The following is a 23647-nucleotide window of genomic DNA, read 5'->3' as shown; positions in this document are numbered from 1 at the left end:
ATAAAACATGTGTAGCTTCTTTAATGAAAGAAAGATAATTAAAGAAATGTATTTTTGAAAAAATTGTTATAAATTTATGTCAATCAATAATTCCACAAAATTCATAAATTTTAATGTGAAATTAGAAATTTCTTTCTACAAAAATTGTACTATTTCCCCCAAACAAATAAAAGTTTCATAGAGGAATATGACAAACTTTCTGTTTCTATTATTGTGATTTTTAAAATTACTATAGATCATTGTTAATACTCTGATCTTGAAATACAAATCATGTTATTAAATTTAAAATAAATACACTTGAAATTCATTTGAAATCAAGATGATTGATTAAAACTGCGTTGTCTTTAAAATTTCCATAAATTATGATATGATGGTGATGATCTTTAAATCACCACCATCACCACCACCATTATCAACTCTTTGGAAGAATCCAGTGAATTAAGAAATGACCATGATTTTAATTTATAATATTGTGTGTGAAGGCATAAGCTATTGTAGTTATTCTCAACCATACATTTGTGACATGTTATTTTTATTTCCAGTTGTGGAGAGAGTACCTCAGATACAAGATGGTTTTAATTAACTGGATTATGGGGATATTGGGCTATCTTAATTTCTCTGAAAGATTTCAGAGAATTAAATGTTCCATGTGAAAAAAATACATAAAGGATGAATTTCATGGTAATATAATGGCTGACAATTATCTACATGCCTGGGACTTTGGTTTGAGAGTCAGTATTCCAGTCACTCATGAACTTTTTTGATAAGTTTACTGGAAGGACAAATGAAGATATAGACTTATTGTATTTACATTTCAGATAACCATGTAAGAAAATTATTAGATTATTCCTGAGTATAATATAGAGAAATTTAGGATAAGTATAGTACAACTAGATAGATTTTAAATAAATTCAATTACTTATTAAAAGAACTATATTGGGAAAAAGCCTTCTAATGGAGGTCTACAACAGTATATAGGTATATAATTACAAATTAATTTGAAAAAGGAAGAAACATTAACAGTTAGTATTTGGGTGAGGGGTAGGATTAAGAATGGCTTCACAGTGGAGGTAATTTTGAATCTAGCTATAAATAAAGTCAAGGATTCTGAAAGAAAAGAATGAGGAGGAAAATAAATTCCAGGAATATTTCAGTCTGTGAATATCTAGAGTAGGGGAACAAACAAATCATGTTAGGAAGTGGATAACTATACAGTTTTCTGGCTTGTTGTGCTTCTAATGCTGAGAATTGCAAACAAACGAAAAAAGCTAGAAAAGTAGATTGGAGCCAGATCATGAAAAAATATCAGGCTGAAAAGTTCATATATTATCCTAAAGAAAATAAGAAGGAACTTTAGAATTTGCTGTTTCACTTTAAGAAAATTTGCTTATTATGCCTGAGAAAGATTATTCAGAATATTAAAAATAAGTTAGATATATAACAATTTCCTGTCAAATCTATCAATAAAGGAAGACTTAATGACTAATAAAAGAGAAGATAACTGGAGATAAATTGGACAATTCTGATTACATAAAATTAAAATATAAACAATATTTTTGAAAAACACATCCAACACTGCTCTGATAAAAGTAAAAGTCAGAAAAAATCATTACATCAAATTGTTCTGATAATTGTCTCTTTTCTATGCTATGTAAGGAATTGATTCTAATTTGTACAAATAACTGTAGTTCTCCAATTGATAAATGGTCAAAAATATAAAGAAGTAGTTTTCATCAGAAGAAATTTAAGGTGTCAATAATCTTATCAAAAACATCTTAACTTTAAAAATTAAGATGTTGAAATGAGGCAGGAACTCATCTAAACTTTCCCAATTTCCTCTCCAAACAAATTTGGAATAGTTCATTAAAGTCAATTTTGGATCACTGAAGGAATTTTCCAGAGCAGTACATCTTAGATGAAAAGGTGTGACTCAGTGAGGTGGGAGAGGAGTATGGTATGGTCCAGTGCAGATGGAGCCTGAGCATGTCAGTGGCAGACCACATACTAAGAGGATATCACTGAGGCCTTTGAAAGCAGAACAAGCCATAAAATGATGCTGAATTCCAGTTCAAATCACAAGAAGTGTCTTTGCCCCTAGAGCAAGACAGAAGTGGAGTCCTGATTCCTGGTGTAAGCAGAAAAGAAAGGTCTGAGGCTCAACATAAAAAAACAAAAACAAAAAAAAAAAAAACTTGGAACAGTGCTCTCTCCTGTAAGGATCCTTTAAATGGGTGGCCACTGTGCAACAGGAGATTGAGTGGCCCAGAAGTAATATCTGTGGATATAGGACTTCCCTGTGTGTGGGATCCTGGCCATATTGAGATAGCTTCGTAATGGGTGACAACTCTCTCGCTGATTGGCTGTGTGTATGACCTCACAGGTCCTTTATAAGCCCACTGCAGGCAGGAAGTCATTCTCTTTAACCTGGCTCCCTAGCCTGGGGTAGCCGAGCCAAGCTGATGGATAGCTGAGAGAGGTAAGGAGTTTGGTAGTGAACACGTGGATCTTCAGACCAGGTGTTCACTAGGGAGTTACAAGTCAGGGCATTAAGTCAGGGCATTATGTGAGTAGGTATAATAAGGCTGTTCTTGAGCGTGCTATCAATTATTAAACTACTATTCAAGAAATAGTGTCCAGAGACCTTTGAAGGCCTCAGAGGAGGCGAGCCAGGTAGAGTTGACACTGCAAAGGTCAGTGGTCAAAGGTACTCTGTTGGGCCTAGGATATACTGGTAATAGTAACTGCTAGGAGGCCATATTACACTCTCCAATTCAATATATAATTCAATTCAACATAAAATGAACATAAAGTAAAAATTTATGAAAAAGTCTGGAAAATGAGCCCCAACCTCTTAAAAAAGAACCTAACAATAGAAAGTTACTGTGGTGAAATGGAAATTAAAGGCACAAACTTAAAATATTACTACAATGTCAAAATAGCTACATACAAAGCCTTAAAGAAAAATTAGAACTGGTATTAGACTGAAATAATTCCTAGAAGAGCTCAAAAAGAATTTTTACAATCAAATAAGAGAAGTAGGAGAAAATTATGAAAAAAAATGAGAGAAATGCAAGAGAATCATGGAATAAGAGTCAATAGTTTAGCAAAGAAAGTACATAAAAATAAAAAAGGATATTTAAAAATTCACCAAAACAAATAATTGCTTAAAAGTAGAATTGGTCAAATAGAAAAGGAAGTACAAAAGCTAACTGAAAAAATAACTCTTTAAAAAGTAAAATTGAGAGGCAGGTAGGAGGTTCAGTGGATAGAACACCAGCCCTGAACTCAGGAGGACCTGACTTCAAATCTGACCTCAGAAACTTAAAGTGTCCTAGCTGTGTGACCCGGGCAAGTCACTTAAGCTCAATTACTTCAGCAAAATAAATAAATAAATAAACAAACAAACAAACAAATAAATAAATAAATGAAACCCAAATAAATAAATAAAAAGTAAAAAGTAAAATTGAGCAAGTGGAAGCTAATGACTCCATGAGACATGAAGAATTGATAAAACAAAATCAAAGGAATGAAAAAAACAGAAAAAAATGTGAAATTTCTTATTGGTAAAAGACATTTAGAAAATAGATTAAAGAGAAATAATTTAAGAATTATTGAACCACCTGAAACCATAATAGTAATAAAAAACAACACAGATATCACACTTCTAGAAATTATTGAAAAAGAATTTTAGGAAAGTTAGATACTCAAACTTCTGGAGAAAATTGAATGGGAATAAAGGAATATAACTTTTCCAAAGATACATGGCTTTTACATAAAATGAACAATGTGTTAGGGCACAAAACTCACAATTGTATGGAGAAAACAAGGCAACTGCTTTAGATTATAAAATAAAAACTTTTCAATAAATGGCTATGAAAATATAAGTTAAAATTAATTAAAACCTGAATCATCTAGACCTTAAAAAATGAATAAAAGAACAAACCATGAAAAAAAAATTAAATATCACTAAAAAGAATGATAAAGTGAGAAACATATTAAAACTTTGGGATGCAGCCAAAGCAATACTTAAGGGGGAAATATTTCTAAATACATCAATAAAATAGAAAAAAAAAAGAGCAGACCAATGAATTGGGCATGCAACTTTTTAAAAAATCTAGAAAAAGAACAAATAAAAAACAAAATAGCAAATTGGAAATCCTGAAAATTAAAGAAAATATTAATAAAATTGAACATAAGAAAGAAATTGGATTAGCAAGACTACTAGATGGTTATATGAAAATAACAAGCCAAGTAGAAGCTAGTTAATGGGGGGAAAAGATACATAATCCATTGGTTAATTTGATTTTTAAAAAGAAAGAAAAGAGTAGGGGTAGAGCAAAAATGCCAGAGTAAAGTCAAGAATCTGCCTGAGCTCTCCAACTTTCCCTCAAAAACCACATGAAACCATGCCTCTGAAATAAGTCTGATGGAATGAAAGCACTTTCCAGCTCAAGACAAACTGAAAAAAAAAACAAAACAAAATAAAACAAAGCAACAACAACAACAACAACAACAACAACAACAACAACAACAACAAAAACCTCAAGAAAACTCATTCCCACTGGAGTGAAAAGTGTAATGTCCGGGCTAGCCTTCTAGAGTACGTTGGGACCAGCCTTGGCCTCAGCAGAATAATCACCACAAGAAAAGGCAGGAATAAAGTCCAAAGTCATTATTGTTTCATTCAGTCTCCCAGCCTGTGCCAGCAGTCTCAGTCAGTTAGCCAGTCAGTAGTCTGCATATCTGTCTCTCCTCCAACTTCAGTCTGACTCTGACCTCTTAAATACTCTATTATAATTAAATCAATTCATCATACTGAATATAAACCAATCATTGTATCACTAGGGAACCAATCATCTCATCAATTGCACTGAGTTAAAATCTCGTAAGATTAAATCAAGCATACTGAGACTTAAGTATACCTTTTCAGAGTTCCTGCCCTCTATAGAAAAGGATGTTCAGCCCAACTTAGATAGATTCTGGGAAAGTCCTTGAGAAAGTCTTAATCATAGCAAATCAGCAACCAAGACCCTCAGTCCTGTCTCAGTAGAGGAGAAAATCAATGGGTCAGCTTCCAGACCCAGCTCAGAAGGAAACCTGGCTGTTTCCTGAATAGAGCAGGTAAAGCTACCCCTTGAAAACACAAGGAGCCCCTATGCTCAAACTCAAGACTCAGTGCTACACAGAAATCTTATGATAGTGCTCCCTACACCACAGGAACAGAGCTCAATCTTAAAAATAAAAAAAAAAGGAAATAACAAAAGAAAAAAGAAAAAAAATGAGAAAGAAAAAGAAAAGAGCTTCGAACATAGAAAATTATTATGGATATAAATTAAGCCAAAACACAAACTTAGACGAGGACAGAATGTCCACAGAGAAAAACTCAAAGAGTGATATGAATTGGTCTCAAGTTCAAAGAGGTTTTTTGGAAATGCTCATACAATATTTTAAAGGGCAAATAATAGAGGTAGAAGAAAAAATGAGAAAAGAAATGAGATAAATGAGATTCATGAGAGTTGACAGCTTGAGAAAGGAAAGAAAAAAATTGTCTGAAGAAAACAACTCCTTAAACAGAATTAACCAAATGGGAAAAAATATTTAAAAAAAAACTAACTAAAAAAATCACACATTAGAAACTAGAACAAGACAAATGGAAGCTAATGACTTTGTGATTCAGAAAGAATCAAACAAATTAAAAAGAATGAAAAATTTAAGAAAATGTGAAATACATCATTGGAAAATTAGGTGACCTGCAAAATATCCAGAAAAGACAATTGGACCTTGTAGAATCCTAACAGGATACTCAACAATTTTTTCTCCTCCTTGTCCTTTTCTCCCTTTTGATTGGAGAACAGGTAGAATGAGACATTAAACTCTCCTAAAATTTTCCTTTATAGAAGGCTAGGATTTGAATGTACCTGATTTCCTTCAACAGTTCTATTTAGTTTGATCATCATGTCCTAGCTCTCCTCTGTACCTGTAGTTTCCAGATCACTTTTGTGTATTGTCTTTGATTACTAAATTAAAAAAAATAATTTATTTGGAACTTAATAAATAAAATAATCATTTCTAGAGCATAGCAGAATAGAAAAAAATATTATACATGAAACTGCAAATCTATTTTGTGTAATTTGCTACTCCTTTTAAATATGTAGTAAATTTTTCCTGTGACTTTTTTTTCCTTTTTTCCTTCCCTTCTCCTATACCCACACCTGATAGCTACTATAAGACACAAATGTGTGTGTGTGTATTTATTTATGTAAAACTATTCCACATGTACTTCTATTTCTCAGTTCTTTCTCTAGATACAGAAAGGGTCTTCCTTCATAAGTCCCATATGGTTAGTTTGGGTATTTGTAATAGTCAAAATGACTTAGTAGCTCAAAAGATTTTCTTAAAACTATATTGTTATCACTATATCCAGTGTTCTCTTAGTACTGCTCATTTCACTCTTTATCATTTTATCCAAGTCTATCCATGTTTTTTCTAAGATTACAGAGCTCATCATTTCTTACAATGCAGTAGTATTCCATTACAATCCTATATCCATTCCCCAAATTTCAGATATCCCTGGAAATTTCAGTTATTTATCATCATAGAGATACTGCTAAACATTTTAGAACATAATAGATTCTTTTCCTTTTTCCCTAATCATTTTCAGAAACAAACCTTTTAATTGTATTGGTAGGTCAAAGGGAATAATTCCAAATTCTTCTACAAAATGGTTGGATTAATTTATGCTTCTACTAACATTGAATTAGTGTCCCAATTTTTTTACATTCTTTATAATATTTGTTGCTTTCCTTTCACTCATTTTAGCCAATCTGATAAATGGAAAATAATAACTCACTGATCTTTAATTTTCCATCCAATTTTCAGTCTCTAAACAAATTAATTTATTATATTTTCATATAGCTATAAATTGTTTTGAATTACCATTGGAAAACTGCCCATTCATACCCTTTGACTATTTGTTAATTGGAGAATGACTACTAGCATACATGTATATGAAATATTTAATTGAGAAACTATTCATTTTTCCCCTTAATTTTCTACTTTTCTTCTGCTCTTTGGCTACAACTTTAGCAAAGTTGCATGATACAAATCATCAACATTTTTGTATCATCAAACAAGTCTAGCATCAAGAAATACAAAAAGAAATTCCATTTAAATTAACTGTAGATAATACAACATACTTGGGAATCCACTGATCTTTGATTACATTAATTTTATTTCAGTTAATCATATAACTTTTCTCCCTTAGTGTCTATGAAAACTTTTCTGCCCTTTGTCATCTTCTCTGATTTTATATACACTTGTATCCTCTCTCATTTACTTCTATAATATTGCCTGTGGCACTATATGGAACTATCCTGAAATGTTATTTTCAGCTTTATCCATCCTATATAATATTCCCTTTACAACAGGACTTTAATGACTGTATATATTTTACTATCTAAGATCTTCCACATAGTTTAAAAGTAATTTTTCTTGATTTTGTTATTATATTAACTCCATTTCTGAACAGTTTTCTCTCTTATAATCAGAAAGCTCTATCTTTCACCAAAGAAATATAAAAGAAAGAAAAGTTTGGCAAAATCACACAATATATCAAACATGCTTGACAATCCATAGACATAATATTCCATAAGCTCTGCAAAGAAGAAAATGTCTTTGTTTCAAATTATTTTCTGGGGTCAAGCTTCCATCAATATACTTTCCATGTCTATATGTGTAGTTCGGACCCACGGTATCAGCTTGTGTTTAGATAAAGATACATAATTTTATTTTTTATAAAATATTAATATATTTTTATGAAACTACTATTTCTTTATGTCATAAAACAACACCACCAACAATAATAGGAAGAATTTATATCATGCTTTAAATGTTTTAGATGGATCTCATTGGCTTCTTCAAACCACCCTGTGAAATAGCTACTTAAAGAAGGGGAAACTAAGGTTGAGAATATAATATAAGCTGAAAAGGGTCATGGAACTAGTAAATGTCTAAAGAAAAATGTGTACTTAAATCTTTTTTTAATAATAGTTTTTATTTACCAGATATATGCATGGGTAATTTTACAACCTTTTGTTCTAATTTTTCCCCTCCCCCCCCCAGATGGCAGGTTGACCAATGTTAAATATGTTAAAGTATAAATTAAATACAATATATGTATATATGTCCAAACAATTTGCTGTACAAAAAGAATCGGACTTTGAAATAATGTACAATTAGCCTGTGAAGGAAATAAAAAAATGCAGGTGGACAAAAACAGAGGGACTGGGAATTCCTTGTAGTGGTTCATAGCCATCTTCCAGAGTTCTTTCACTGGGTGTAGCTGGTTCAGTTCATTACTGCTCAATTGGAACTGATTTGGTTCATATCATTGTTGATGTGGACATCCACATCCATCAGAATTTATCATCATACTGTATTGTTGTTGAAGTATACAATGATCTCCTGGTCCTGTTAAATCATTTTGACTCAAACTCTAACACTCTTATCTACAAGACCAGCATTCATTTAAATATCTTAGATCCTTGCCTCATAATATGATCTATGCTGAGTTAAGATGGGCCTAATGTTTGAAATGATAAAAGTATTCTACCTTGGTCATACTATGTCTGAGGTATTATGTTTATTTCTGGTAACAAAACATTAGAAAATGTTCATAGAGCTGAATTTCTACATTATAGAGTGAGGAGAGTATTGTAAATATTTAGAAATTAAAATAGGGAATTTATTTCTAATTCTTCCCATATTTCATCCCTCATCACTACTGTGAGCATATGGGCATTGCCTGATTGTCTTGTACAAACATTGAAATTAACATTGCTTTTAGATTAATTATCATAACTGTGGCATTTGGGAATGCTATCCTTATTGTCATCCCTTTTATGAAGACACTCTATGCAGTATTTCACCTCTCATCCAGGGATGCTCAACTCAAAGCTCTCAATACTTGTAGCTCCCCCATCTTTGTGATCTTATCCTTCTTCATCCCAGCTTTCTTTTCTGTTCTCATTCATAAACTTGGGTATAATATCCTTGGAAACATTCAAATCCTCCTGGCTAATCTTTTGTAGTCATAGCTCCTGCACTTAATCCTGTCATTTATGGAATCAGAACAAAACAAATCTGTGGACTGGTGCTGAGACTATTGAAGAAAGTCATGTTTTCATCAGTGTGACATGAAGAAACTAATTTATATTTTTTCTGTCATCTACCTCAAATGAATAAATGTCATTATTCATAATTTTATTAAATAGAAGATCTATTTTACAATTACAGACAACATAAACATGCCATTCTAATATTAGGGTTGGATAGTAGTAATATTGAATAATGGGAATAATGGAATATAAGAATCATAGAAATAACGAACTGATTCAGCTCTATGAAAGGGACTATCAAAAAGGAAACATGCCACTAAATGGTAAAGTCTCCACTTGATTAAGAGTATCTCCTTATTTCTTTTCATTTATATGATCTATATTAGAGGCCCCTTCATACTTACATGTCTTACAACAGGAATAATTGGCATACAGTGTGAAGGTTTATCCATTGTTTATAAGAATGTTTGGTATAGAATAATTGTTTTTGGTAAGCTGTTTGTATGTTAAAATCCTGTGGAAGTATAGAGCATATTATTTGAATGTGGATGTTCTTTTAACTCTTTTAGTTACAGGGAATAATGCTAATAATGCTCAAATAACATAACTCTCCTGGTTTAATGCAAAGGGCATTCAGCAATAATAGAGGAAACATTTTCCAGTGCCAACTTTTCTGTTAACCAAACTTTGTCAGATCACTTAAATAGTTATATAATTTGGCCCTAGAATGAACCTCAGTAATTATTTTGTCTTGTGTCACAAATAAATTTCACTTACATGTCATGGCATCAACTTCCTGATTTCATGGTCCTTTTCAAACTATAATCTATTCTTGTTGGCTCCTTTAAAAACACTTCCACCTCTTGGATATATTATGAAGTACAGATGGAAGAGGTACATTAAGTAATTCATATAGATTGTGTTACTGGTGTCATATTTATTCCAAATAATTATTCAAAATCTTTCCTTCATTAGAATGTCATCATTCTAATATCTATTCCATTTTATCTAATCCCTCTCCATACTTAAATTCTTGTATAATACAAATAAGCAATACTTCTCTACGGGAATCTCAAATTAATCTCTATTCTGATGAGTTCAAAGCACTTTAGTGGTCTGGTACATTCGATGGAAAGGGATTTATGCTGAAAACTGAGTTGTATGGAACAATAATGTCCATATATAGTTGCTAAACCAGATAGATTAAGAAACGATGCAAAATGTAGATAGGTTAATAACTCTTGTCAGAAGTTAAAGCTGACTGCCAAGTACCTGGCAGATAATGGGTGCTTAATAAATACTATTTAATTGAATCATGAAGACTTGATGCTCCAAAACATATATATATATATATATATATATATATATATATATATATATATATATATATATATATATATATATATATATATATATATATATATATATATAGATTACAGCAAAGAAAGATCTTATTTCAAATAAGTTGATTGACTAAAAGTGGTGTTGGGAATCATATTGCAAATGGAGAAACTATTAATGTACATGAGTGTATGTTGGAAAACAAAGATGAGACTGACTCATTCTAGGCCTGGTGTTCCATCTATGTAGCACCTAGTTGCTCAACATCAAGTATAGAGTATAAACCAAAATATTATTTTAAATTAAATTAATGTTAAATTTAGAAAATAAAGTTTAAATTAGTTGAGAATCAAAAAGTGGCTTTGATATGGAAGGGATTTTGAAAATGAACTTTTTTTAATATCTGAATTCACAGGAAACTCTTCAGCATTATGTAGTCTCTACATGAAGGTATTCAGTAATAAGGACACGGTGAAAGGGAACACAATACCTAATAAGTACCACAAAGTCTGAAATTATAAAAAGAAAGTTAATTCATGATGAATAATAGGCTCTCATAAAGAATAGTTTGGGGATATCAAAGTAAATTATTTTGCTAATGGAAGAATATATCAATGTTATTACCCAGAAATTTATCAAAAAATGAGTGCTAATGATGACAGTGATATGTGGAATTTAGTATCATGAAATGAAAAGGAGAGGCAAAATCCTGTGAAATTGTTTTAGGAAGTTCACTAGAATCTGGGGCTTATGATAAAGGAAATAATCCTAATGTATCCATGATCTTACTGGTATAATCTTTTCATCTGTGCAGATAACAATTCATCCATACTATTGCATCCTATGATCTTTTTCTAGTCTCTAAATTTTTTTTCAAAAGATTATATATAAATACTAGAAGCCTTGTCCTCTTGATATTTCAGAGCACTAAAATAATTAATTTGTTTATCTTGGTTGGGGAAAAAATTTCAGAAGCCTGAGGTATGATCAGTCCCATCTGCTCTCATTAATATACATTGTATAAAATTTAGTGTTTCCATTTTCCCCATAAATTTTGTTATTAGACTAATTTTAATAAAAGCAATAATAATAATAGCATTTATATAGCACCTAATATATACCAGGCATTGTGCTATGCACTATACAACTCATACTATTGAATCCTTGCAACAACTCTGGGAGGGAGATACTAATATTACCCCATTTTACAATGGACTAAACTATGGAAAGGTCAGGTAGGTGGCACAGTGAATAGAATGCTAGATCTGAAATCAAGAATATCTGAATTCAAATCTGGCCTGAGACACAAGCTTTATGGTCCTGAGTAAATCATTTGATCCTTTTTGCCTCAGTTTCTTCATCTGTAAAATGAGTTGGAAAAGGAAATGACAAACCACTCCAATGTCTCTGCTGAAAATGATTGAATAGAAGCAAAAACTAAACAAGATCACATTAGCTAGTAAATGTGATATGGGATCTGAATTCATATTTTCATAATTCTGGATCTTGGTCCATAATGACAGAATATATCTAGGTATTATGCTATCCAGCTTCTTCAATACTATTTTATTATTAAATTATGTTATCAATATTATTTAGTTCCCATTTTATTGAAATATAATAAAATAATTTTTCTTTAACAAAAAAATTATGTTTTTTCTATGTCCACAAAAATGCCTGTGTACATTTGAAAATATTTGTCATGTTTTGCCCACTTAGTGTTTCTATATGGTTATAAATTCCAATTTATTAAATAAGTCTAGCAATATTAGTCATTCATTTGATTTTTCATGTTTTGACATATTTTGGAAGATAGATTGTAAATATATTGATATTACTATAGTTTTTCTCCATTATATCATTGATGATCTTTTATTAATTTGACTGCCATTAATGATTGTATATAAATTAAGAACAATTATATATCTCTTATTAATTTTTGTTTTTTATATTATGTATCAATGCTTGTATTTTTTCCTTTCAAAAATTCATTTGAAATCCTTGGAACTCTGCTTTATTTGAACTTAAAGTTCTATAGCCTAATTTAGATTGACTTCTTAATTTTATATGATTCTATTTTCTTATACAAAATATATTTCAGATAACCAAGACTTTGGTGGGTCTTGTTTCATGTCATATTCTACATGTTATTTATTTTAAGAAAAGAACTTGGTCATTTATGTTTATTTAGTATCATCTCCCCTTATAGTTAAGTTTGTATAGAAGGAATTAAGTATAACCTACCATTTCAACTATTCAAACTAATAAATAAAACAAGATTCATTTCCATTTTTAAACTATTGAATTTTATTCTTCCTTTATATTGAACCACATTTTTTATTATTTTTACTGAAGGTAAAGTGGAAGGCTTCAGTTCACTGCATACATACCTTTGTCATGAATGGAAAAAAAGAGAAGAAAAAGTAAAGATGTAGCTTTATTGTACAAGTTAATTTATGTTTAAGCATAAATTCACTGATCTTTCTTTTTATGTTTTTTCTAATTAGAATGTAAGCTCCTAGAAAGGAAAGAACATTTTGCTCCTTTTCATTCCCTGGAACTTAGCATAGTGATCAGCACATGGTAACTACTTACATAATGGGTACATGCAGTCAGTCATAGAATTATTCAAGTCAATCAGTACTAGCTCAAAAACCAGATTAGCAGGGATAAGTGACTATATAGTTACAGCTACATTCTTGAATTTTGTCATTAGATATTTTCCAAGTTCTCTGTCTGTGTACACACACACACACACACACACACACACACACACACACACACGCATACGTGAGTGTATCTACATATTTACTTGATCTTTTCAGATATGATAGGCATGGGGCTGAGAAATGCTTCTCAATTTGGGAGGGCATTAAGACAAGAGTTTAAACCGTTTGATTATATTACAGGAAATTTGGGAGAAAACGAATGAACTGCTCTCTTTATCTAAAAACTCCACCCCAATCCTTAAATATTTTATAATTTAACAAGTATTTATTAAGCACTTAAAATGTTTTTGATCCCATAGTTCTTTAAAATAATAAATTAAGTGCCGAATTTCAAGACATTATAGGTATATCCTTTCTCTACTCTCGTATTCACACTGGAATTGACAAATAGATAATCTCTACATTTTTAAATTTTTAAATTGAGTTATACCTGAGAACTTGGTTTCCTATTAAGAGTGAGACTCTTTTTCACTATTGGAAATAGCACAATACTCTATTCCTTTCAAAAACTGTTGGAACAGAATAAAATAATGTGCATTTCTTCATTTAACATTAATCATTCCTGGTGAAGATTTGAATCAAACATTCCCGAATTTGCTTTGTCCTGACTCCATAAATAACAGGATTAAGTGCAGGAGGGACAACAACATATAGATTGGCCAATAAGATATGGATATAATGAGGAATATTGTGGCCAAATCTATGAGTAAGGAATGAAAAGAGAGCAGGAGTAAAGAAAGCTAAAATGACACAAATGTGAGAGCCACAAGTGTTGAGAGCTTTGAAACGAGCATCCTTAGAAGGAAGTTTAAAAACTGCTTGGAGAATTTGGACATAGGAAATGGCAATCAGGGTCATATCCAAAAATATTATACAAATAATAAATAAGCCATAGATGATATTTACATTGATACTGGCACAAGACAATCGGGCAATTCCCATATGTTCACAATAGGTATGGGGAATGACATGATGACCACAATAGGGTAGCCGTAGGACTAAAAATACCATTGGTGTTACTAAAGAAAAGTTCCTCAGGATAGCTACTCCAGAAATAGTGACAATGGCTTTATTAGTGAGGATTATACTATACCTGAGAGGGTGACAAATGGCCACATAGCGATCCAATGCCATAGCCACAAGCACAATGCTCTCCATACCAGTGAAAATATGAATGAAAAACATCTGGATAAGGCATCCCTCAAAGGTGATTTCCCTCAAGTTGAACCAGAAAATGCCCATCATCTTAGGGATGGTGGCTGTGGAGAGACACAAGTCAACAGTGGCCAACATGGCTAGAAAGTAAAACATGGGTTGGTGGAGACTTTTCTCAGTGTTGATCACAAATAGAATGCTGAGATTCCCCACAAATGCTATCAGATACACAACACAGAAAGGGAAGCCTATCCAGATGTGCAATTCTTCCAATCCAGGGATTCCTACTAGCAGGAAGTTGAAAGGATGGAATTCAGTGCTATTAACTGAAGACATCCTCTGGATGCTGTTTTAATCCACTATTTTTAGAAGAGAAATCTTTCTTTCTATAATGAAGACATTATATTCATCCCATTCTTCTATAATCTGGAAAAACATAAATAAAAGTGTCATTTGAAACTGAATTATTTCATTACTTTTGCCCAATTTATCTTAGTCATTTTTCAAATTAACACTAAGAAGATTTAACTTTCAAATTAAATGGGTAATATGAATTAGTTTGAGTACACATATATAAATCCTCTAACTATAATTATGGTTTCCAGAATGTGCCAGAAAATAGACGTATTGCACAGAATTAAGAAAAATTAGTTATATAGACATGAAAGTTATGGCCAATAAATAATATTTAATTGGATATATAAATTAAAAATATTACTATTAGCATTTCACAAAGTGATGCACCCCCCAGAATTGAAGCAAAAATAGAAATAATAACAACAATATTTGGGTATTATAAAGCAGCTTCAATAAATGGGGATATTAATCTCAAAACAAGGTGTCATTGCAGAGAACGTTTAGTTCAAAATTTCTGTAAAAGTTACCTTAATTGGTAGCCCACTCCATTTGTGAAAAACCCTAATTGATTTTTTTTTTTGCTTCTCAAGATGGTAAAATTAGGAATTTGCAGTGCTCTCCTCCAAATGGCTCTGAATTCCTTTAAATAATGACTCTAAATAAATTCTACAGCATCAAAACACACAAAAGTCCAGAATAGAACAATTTTTGAGATTATGACTTAGAAAATCATCAGGAAATGTTTGTGTGGGAGTCTAGCATGAAGCCATGATACAGACCAAGACAGTGCAATCCCATTCCTTGTCCCAGAAATAGCAAAACAAGAAGAAACCTGGGCACATTTGAATCAGGAACACCAGTTATTTCTAGATTTCTCAGCCCAGAGACAAAGGTGACTTGGAAAGTCAACAGAAAAGGTTTGTCAGTAAGGTGAGAGAGTCTTATGAAAGCAACATTCAAGGTCCTGGGTAGCTTTAATGATGAACAGCTTCTAGAGTCTCTGCTCACAAGAAGTTTAATTTACTAGCACTAAGGAAGAATTCTGTTGTATTATCCTACTAGATCTTACAGCTACAGAAAAGCATGGGTACTCCTAACAGTTCTAGGGCAGAAAAGAGTATATGGGATCAGGTCTTTAGAAGAATCTCTGAAAATAGCTGTAGAAACCTCCTGAAGCTTGGACAATGTACTCTCCACCCTGGAAACAGAGCCCTAATTTAACAAAGACTTGCAATAGGCTAGGAAAATGATCAAACAACAGAAAATAATTCTAATATGTGTATCTTTGTGTATAGCTGGCTTCTGTGATATGGGGTGGATGAAAGGGGAAAAAGAATAAAGTAAAAACTTCATAGAAGAGAACAAAAGAATCTATAAAGAATCAAAGATGGGCACTCATGAATATAATTTCTTTTAATATTATTCATGCTTTCTTGAAATGGAATTTTTTTGTTATATATAATGTTCTGCTGGGCACATGGCAATTTTTGTTTTGTTTTGTATTTCTTTTCTATCTTTTTCTATTTTTTCTTATTTTGTATTTAGTTTAATAAAAATATTTTGGAAAAAAGAAAAAAATAAATAGATTAATTTTTATTGTTCCCACTAGAAAGTAGAATTAATGGATGGCAGTCAAAGAGGCAAATTTATTAACAAAAACTAAAAAAAAATATCTAAACTATCTGAGGTTTCAAAATTTTGAATGAATTACCTATGGTAGTAAATTCTTCATCACTGGATCTATCTACTTAGTTTAGATGATGACTAGTTATGGATATTCTAGTCAGAATTGATTATTTAATTTAAAGAATGCAGCTCAAACCAGAGTTTTCTCTCTAAAAAAAGCCAGCCTAATTACTCTCTTGATTCATAACAGTGATAAAGGTGATTACCTAGACAAGGCTACCTAAAATTCTTTAGAATAAAATTTATTTCATATTTTAGTCATTTTACCAGATTTTTGCCTTACACTTTTTGATAATGCTCCAGAGCTAACTTTGCTTCTTTAGGTCTCTGGTTTATTTGCCTGGTCCTATCCTTAGATTAGTCTATCCTTTGATAGTTATTGTTGCCCTGTTTCTTTATTCTACTGATCAAGTTACATAGTGGTACCTTTTTAACACCTTCAATCTATACAGGTGAGAGTGATAAATTTTTGCTAAGCACTGAAGAAGGCTCTTGCTTCTGCCCTTTGTCTGAGTTCTGATTTTTACCTTTTCATCTCTTGATTAATCCAAGCTCAATTGCCACTTCTGAGGACAACCATATCATGAGCTCTAACTCTGGATTGAAACTCCCTAGAGTGGATGGGTCCTTTGTTCACCATCTCTTTCTATCAATATCATTTATATCCTTTCCTTTCTATTATAAGTTTAATAGCACACACACACAAAAACTTCATTCTGATATAATTCCATCCATAATTGTTTCTAGGCAAAGTATTTGTATTTTATCTCTGCAATGAGTATTGCCTACCTCAATGGGGCAGCACTTGGCCACATATTTCTGAAGTATAAACAGAATAAGTTTCTGAGCTTTACCTGTAATGGAGATAAATGTGTTGTTCTTGGTTTTATAAAACAGAGTGCTTTATTTTTTTTTTTAAAGGCAGTATCAGAAAGGATGAATACAAATGTATCTATGATGTGTTGATTTTCCCACTAATTGTCACTTCTCCTAATAATAATATTAATGATTCTGGAATATGGTAAATACTTAACAAATGACTGTTGAATGAAATTGAATAATCATTTAAAATTTTTCATTCGTTCTTGTATGGAGTTTCCTTTTATTTAAGGATAGGTAAGAGGGGTGATGGACAAAGTGCCAGATTTGGAAATAGTAAGACTCAGCTTCTTGAGTTCAATTGACCTCAGATACTTACTAACCATGTAACCTAGAGCAAGTCACTTAACCCTGTTTGTTTCTTTTTTTCCTCCTAAAATGATTTATAAAAGGAAATTGCAAACCATTTTAGCATCTTTGCAAAAGTCAAACACACCTAAAAATGATTAAAAAACAAACGTTCTATCTATTATTTACTTGATCTTCACCATTTTCAAGATTTCTGCACAACTATCTTTTAAGGTAGATATCTGTTATTTTTTCAAATAACATCTGTTATTTCAATTTTTCCCACGGATAAACACACACACACACACACACACACACACACACACACACACACTTTCCAAAATAACTTAGAACACTACTAAAAATACAGATGACTTAACAGGTTTGTTCTAATAATAAATTAGTCTTGAAAGAGGAAGAAAGAGAGATAGATGCAAAAATAGAGAAGCAGAGATGAAAAATAAAGAAAAAGAGAGACAGAGACAGAGGCAGAGCGAGAGTGAAAGCAAGAGAGCGAGAATGAGAGAAAGAGAAGAAAAGCGGGAGAAAGAGAGAAAGGGAAGGAGAGAGAAAGGGAGGAAAAGAGAGATAAAGATACAGAGTCAGAGACATAGAAATAAAAGACAGAAAAGAGAAACAGAACTGAGGAACACAACATATAAAGACAGAGATAAGAGAGATAGTCCCAAATAGTTTTCTGATTGGTAGTTCAATTTCTAGGTAAACGAAATCATAAGATTTATGTTTTACAAATTTCTTCTTAATTTCCTTAGCAATAGCTCTACCTCATATAATACAAAGGTGCTTCTGCTATAATTCTGTTGTTTCAAAATTCACAAAATATTCAAAATAACATTTTAAAAAGAAACTTAAAAGGTTTTAAATTTCAGATATAAACTAATTGTGTCATAAATGTTGTTACAGGGACAAAGACTTATTCTCTCTCTCTCTCTATCATCTATCTCCACTTTTCTAATAATGGTACTGTAGAATCCTCATTATGGGCATTCTATGCTGAAACTTCATAACCCCCTTTAGAGCATACACATGGAAAGTAGGACTATGTATCCTTTTGTGTTCCCTCCACAACTTCAGATTCTATGACTACATAAGTAGTTACTGTTCTATGCCAAATATATTAATCATTCAACTTTATAGAAAATTAGACAGAACTGTTGTATATAAGAAACAATTGTGTCATTCGTTTTTGACTCTGAAATATAAATCTTCATATGGTCACTTTGCATTCTCTTTCTCCTTATTGCTGCCTATAAAGATGTGTAGTCTCTGGGTACAGGGTGATTCTCTCCAATTTACTTCTAAATGCTAAAAGCCTTAGAAGAACATAGAAAATCCACTGTTTTTATCTGGAAATGTTATTACCTTTATGTTTACTTCTGGTAGATACAGGTCTCTGCCTAGTTCGAAGTCTTGAGTTGTGAATTCTCTCTCCTTTGTTAATATTACCCCATAATCTCCCTTAAATTAAAATAAGGCTCACCAACTTTGGTTGTATTCTGTCTGACTAGGATTGTTGTCTAGCTTACTGTAGAAAGAGACATTTATATTGCAATAGAAAGCACTTGGGAATTACCTCTTATGCCTAAAACTCCTATGGATGGGAAAGCATCTAAATCCTAGTGTCAAAGTCTGAAGCTGCCTGACATAAACATGCTCAAAGAGATTTGGGATTATAGGATGATAGATTTAGAACTGGAAAGGGCCTTAGAGGTCACCAAGTTCAACTCCCTCATTTTATAAGTTGACTCTACACCTAAAAAAGGATCATCTATTTGAGAGCCAGGGTGGCTTCAAAAGGAATGAGGAACAGTTGATATGATATTTACTGCTTGACAACTTTAGGAAAAATTCCAGGAGCAGAACAGAATTCTGTATACAACATTGGTAACTCTTACCAAGGCTTTTGATATTGAGCACTTATGGAAAATTATGTCAAAATGTCGTTGCCCAGAGAAGTTCATTATTATAATATGCCAATTCCACATGATATGGTTCCCTAGGTTCTGGAAAATGGGCAATGCTCTCTACCTTTCCCAGTCACCAATGGTGTGCAGCAAGTCTATGTACCTTTCTATGCTGTTTTGAGCCATGTCTTCAAATGCCTTCAATAAGGATAAACATGGAATCCAAGTCAGCTACCCCACTGATATTTAATTCAACTTAAAAAGGCTATAGGTTAAAACTGAAGTGGAGCAAGTGTTGGTACATGATTTTTTTGTTTGCAGATGATTGTGTGCTCAATGTACCCTCTGAAACTGAGATGCAACAAAGAATGGATTGATTCTCTATTGCTTGTGCTAATTTTAGACTAACAATCAACACCAAGAAAATGCAGGTTCTCCATCAGGCAACACCACACTATCCATATGTGGAACCAGCAATTATAGTAAATGGTGAAGTTTTGAATTCTATGGATGAGTGCTCTAACTTTGGTAGTATACTTTCCAGAGATGTTCACATTGACAATGAGATTGACACACCTATTGCTGGAGCTAGCTCAGTGTTTGGGAGGCTCTGAAGGAAAGTATGGGATATGAGAGGTATCAGACTGACTACCAAACTGAAAGTCTAAAGAGCCTTTCTGCTAAACTCATTGTTATATGACTATGAAATCTGGACAATATACCAGCAGCATGCCAAGAAACTGAATTTCTCTCAATCTAATTTTCTTAGGAAGATACTAAAAATCACCTGGCAGGATAAAATACTAAATATTGATGCTGTTTCTGAAACTAACTGCCAAACAACCCATTCCTTTTAAAAACACTAAAGAGTATAGGAATAAATGAAGTTTTACTTTAAATGATCAATAATATCTATTGAAGACCATCAGTAGGCATCAATGATAAACTAGAACCATTGCCAATAAGATCAGGAGTGAAACAAGGTGGCCCACTATCACACTTACTATTAAATATTGTATTAGAAATATTAGTTTTAGCAAGAAAAGAAGGAAAATAAATTAAGCTTAGAGTAGGTAACAAGGAAACCAAATTATCACTCTTTGCAGATGATATGATAGCCTATGTATTTTATTTTCAAAACATATACATGGATAATTTGACAACATTGGCCCTTGCATAGCCTTGTGTTTCATATTTTCTCTTCCTTCTTCCCACCTCCTCTCCTAGATGACAAGCAATGCAATATATGGTAAACATGTTAAAATATATGGTTTTTAATTAATTTTATAATTATAACTTTTTTTTGACAGTACATATGCATAGGTAATATTTTTGTTTTGTTTTTACAACATTATCCCTTGTACTCCCTTCTGTTCTGAATTTTTCCCCTCCTACCCTCCACCCCTTCCCCTAGATGGCAGGCATTCACATACATATTAAATATCTTATAGTATATGCTTGGTACAATATATATATATATATATATATATATATATATATATATATTTATATGTATGTGCAGAACCGAATTTTGTTGTTGCAAAGAAAGAATTGTATTTGGAAGGTAAAAATAATCTGGGAAGAAAAACAAAAACAAAAAAATGCTCACAGTTTACACACATTTCCCAGTGCTCCTTTTCTGGGTATAGCTAATTCTGTCCATCATTGATCAATTGGAATTGGATTAGCTCTTGTCTATGTTGAAGATATCCATTTCCATCAGAATACATCCTCATATAGTATCATTGTTGAAGTGTATAATGATCTCCTAGTTCTGCTTGTTTCACTCAGCATTAATTGATGTAAGCCTCTGCAAGCCTCTCTATATTCCTTCTGTTAGTGATTTCTTACAAAACAATAATATTCCATAACATTCATATAATATAATTTACCCAACCATTCTCAAATTGATGGACATCCATTCATTTTCCAGTTTCTAGCCACTACAAAAAGGGCTGCCACGAACATTTTGGAACATATAGGTCCCTTTCCCTTCTTTAGTATTTCCTTGGGATATAAGCCAAGTAGTAGTACTGCTGGGTCAAAGGTTATGCACATTTTGACAACTTTTTGAGCATAATTCCAGATTGCTCTCCAGAATGGCTGGATTCTTTCACAACTCCACCAACAATGCATCAGTGTCCCAGTTTTCCCACATCCCCTCCAACATTCATCATTATTTGTTCCTGTCATCTAAGCCAATCTGACAGATATGTAGTGGTATATCAGAGTTGTCTTAATTTGCATTTCTCTGATCAATAGTGATTTGGAACACTCTTTCATATGAGTAAAAATAGTTTTAATTTCATCATTTGAAAATTGTCTATTCATATCCTTTGACCATTTTTCAATTGGAGAATAGCTTGATTTCTTATAAATTAACGTCTATTCTCTGTATATTTTGGAGATGGGGCCTTTATCAGAATCTTTAACTGTAAAAATGTTTTCCCTATTTGTTACTTCCTTTCTAATTTTGTTTGCATTAGTTTTGTTTGTGCAAAACCTTTTTAATTTGATGTAATCAAAATTTTCTATTTTGAGATCAATAATGATCTCTAGTTTTCATTTGGACACAAATTCCTTCCTCTTCCACAAATCTGAGAGGTAAACTATCCTATGTTCCTCTGATTTATTTATGATTTCATTCTTTATGCCTAAATCTTGGACCCATTTTGATCTTATCTTAGTATGTGGTGTTAAATGTGGGTCCATGCCTAGTTTCTGCCATACTAATTTCCAGTTTCCCCAGCAGTTTTTGTCAAATAATGAATTCTTACCGTAAAAATTGGGATCTTTGGGTTATTCAAACACTAGATTGCTATTTTTATTCACTATGTTACCCTGTGAACCTAACCTATTCCACTGATCAACTAGTCTATTTCTTAGCCAATACCAAATGGTTTTAGTGACTGTGGCTTTATAATATAGTTCTAGATCAGGTACAGCTAGACCACCTTCATTTAATTTTTTTTTTTCATTATTTCCCTTGAAATTCTCGACCTTTTGTTGTTCCATATGAATTCTGTTGTTATTTTTTCTAGATCATTAAAATAGTTTCTTGGGAGTCTGATTGGTATAGTATTGAATAAATAGATTAGTTTAGGGAGTCGGCCTATCCAAGAGCACTCGATGTCTTTCCAATGATTTAAATCTGACTTTATTTTTGTGGCAAGTGTTTTGTAATTTTCCTCATATAATTCCTGACTTTCCTTTGGTAGATATATTCCCAAATATTTTATACTATCAACCATTATTTTGAATGGAATTTCTCTTTGTATCTCTTGCTGTTGGATTGTGTTGGTAATGTATAAAAATGCTGAGGATTTATGTGGATTCATTTTGTATCCTGCAACTTTGCTAAAGTTCTGAATTATTTCTAATAGCTTTTTAGCAGAGTCTTTGGGGTTCTCTAAGTATACCATCATGTCATCTGCAACAAGTGATAGTTTGACTTCCTCATTTCCTACTCTGATTCCTTGAATCTCTTTCTTGGCTTTTATTGCCGAGGCTAGTGTTTCTAGTACTATATTAAATAGTAATGGTGATAGTGGGCAACCTTGTTTCACTCCTGATATTACAGGGAAAGGTTCAGTTTATCACCATTACATATGATGTTTACTGATGGTTTTAAATATATGCTCCTTATTATTTTAAGGAATAGTCCATTTATTCCTATACTCTTAAGCGTTTTTAGTAGGAATGGATATTGGATTTTATCAAATACTTTTTCTGCATCTATTGAGATGATCATATGGTTTTTATTAATTTGGTTATTAATATGGTCAATTATACTAATAGTTTTCCTAATATTAAACCAGCCCTGCATTCCTGGTATAAATCCTACTTGATCATAATGTATTATCCTGGGATGATTTTCTGAAGTCTTTTTGCTAATATCTTATTTAAGATTTTAGCATCAATATTCATTAAGGAGATTGGTCTATAGTTTTCTTTCTCAGTTTTCAACCTACCTGGTTTAGGTATCAGTACCATGTCTGTGTCATAAAAGGAATTTGGTAGGATTCCTTCAATCCCTATTTTTTCAAATAATTTATATAGCATTGGAGTTAGTTGTTCTTTAAATGTTTGGTAGAATTCACATGTAAATCCATCTGGGCCTGGGGACTTTTTCTTAGGAAGTTGGTTAATAGCTTGTTCTATTTCTTTTTCT

At 32.0% G+C, this 23647-nt stretch overlaps 1 protein-coding gene across 1 annotated transcript; it reads right to left on the bottom strand.

Annotated features, from left to right (window-relative positions):
* Window positions 1–13738: 13738 nt before the first annotated feature.
* On the bottom strand, window positions 13739–14677 carry LOC141559942 (olfactory receptor 52E4-like). The gene has a single exon (XM_074297599.1). It carries the CDS (start codon window positions 14675–14677, stop codon window positions 13739–13741), a length of 939 nt encoding a protein of 312 aa, XP_074153700.1.
* Window positions 14678–23647: the final 8970 nt, after the last annotated feature.

This window comes from Sminthopsis crassicaudata, chromosome 3 (assembly GCF_048593235.1).
Source record: "Sminthopsis crassicaudata isolate SCR6 chromosome 3, ASM4859323v1, whole genome shotgun sequence".
Taxonomy (NCBI): Eukaryota; Metazoa; Chordata; class Mammalia; order Dasyuromorphia; family Dasyuridae; genus Sminthopsis; species Sminthopsis crassicaudata.
The sequence above is the reverse complement of the archived record's forward strand: the minus strand, read 5'-3'. Positions and strand labels throughout refer to the sequence as shown.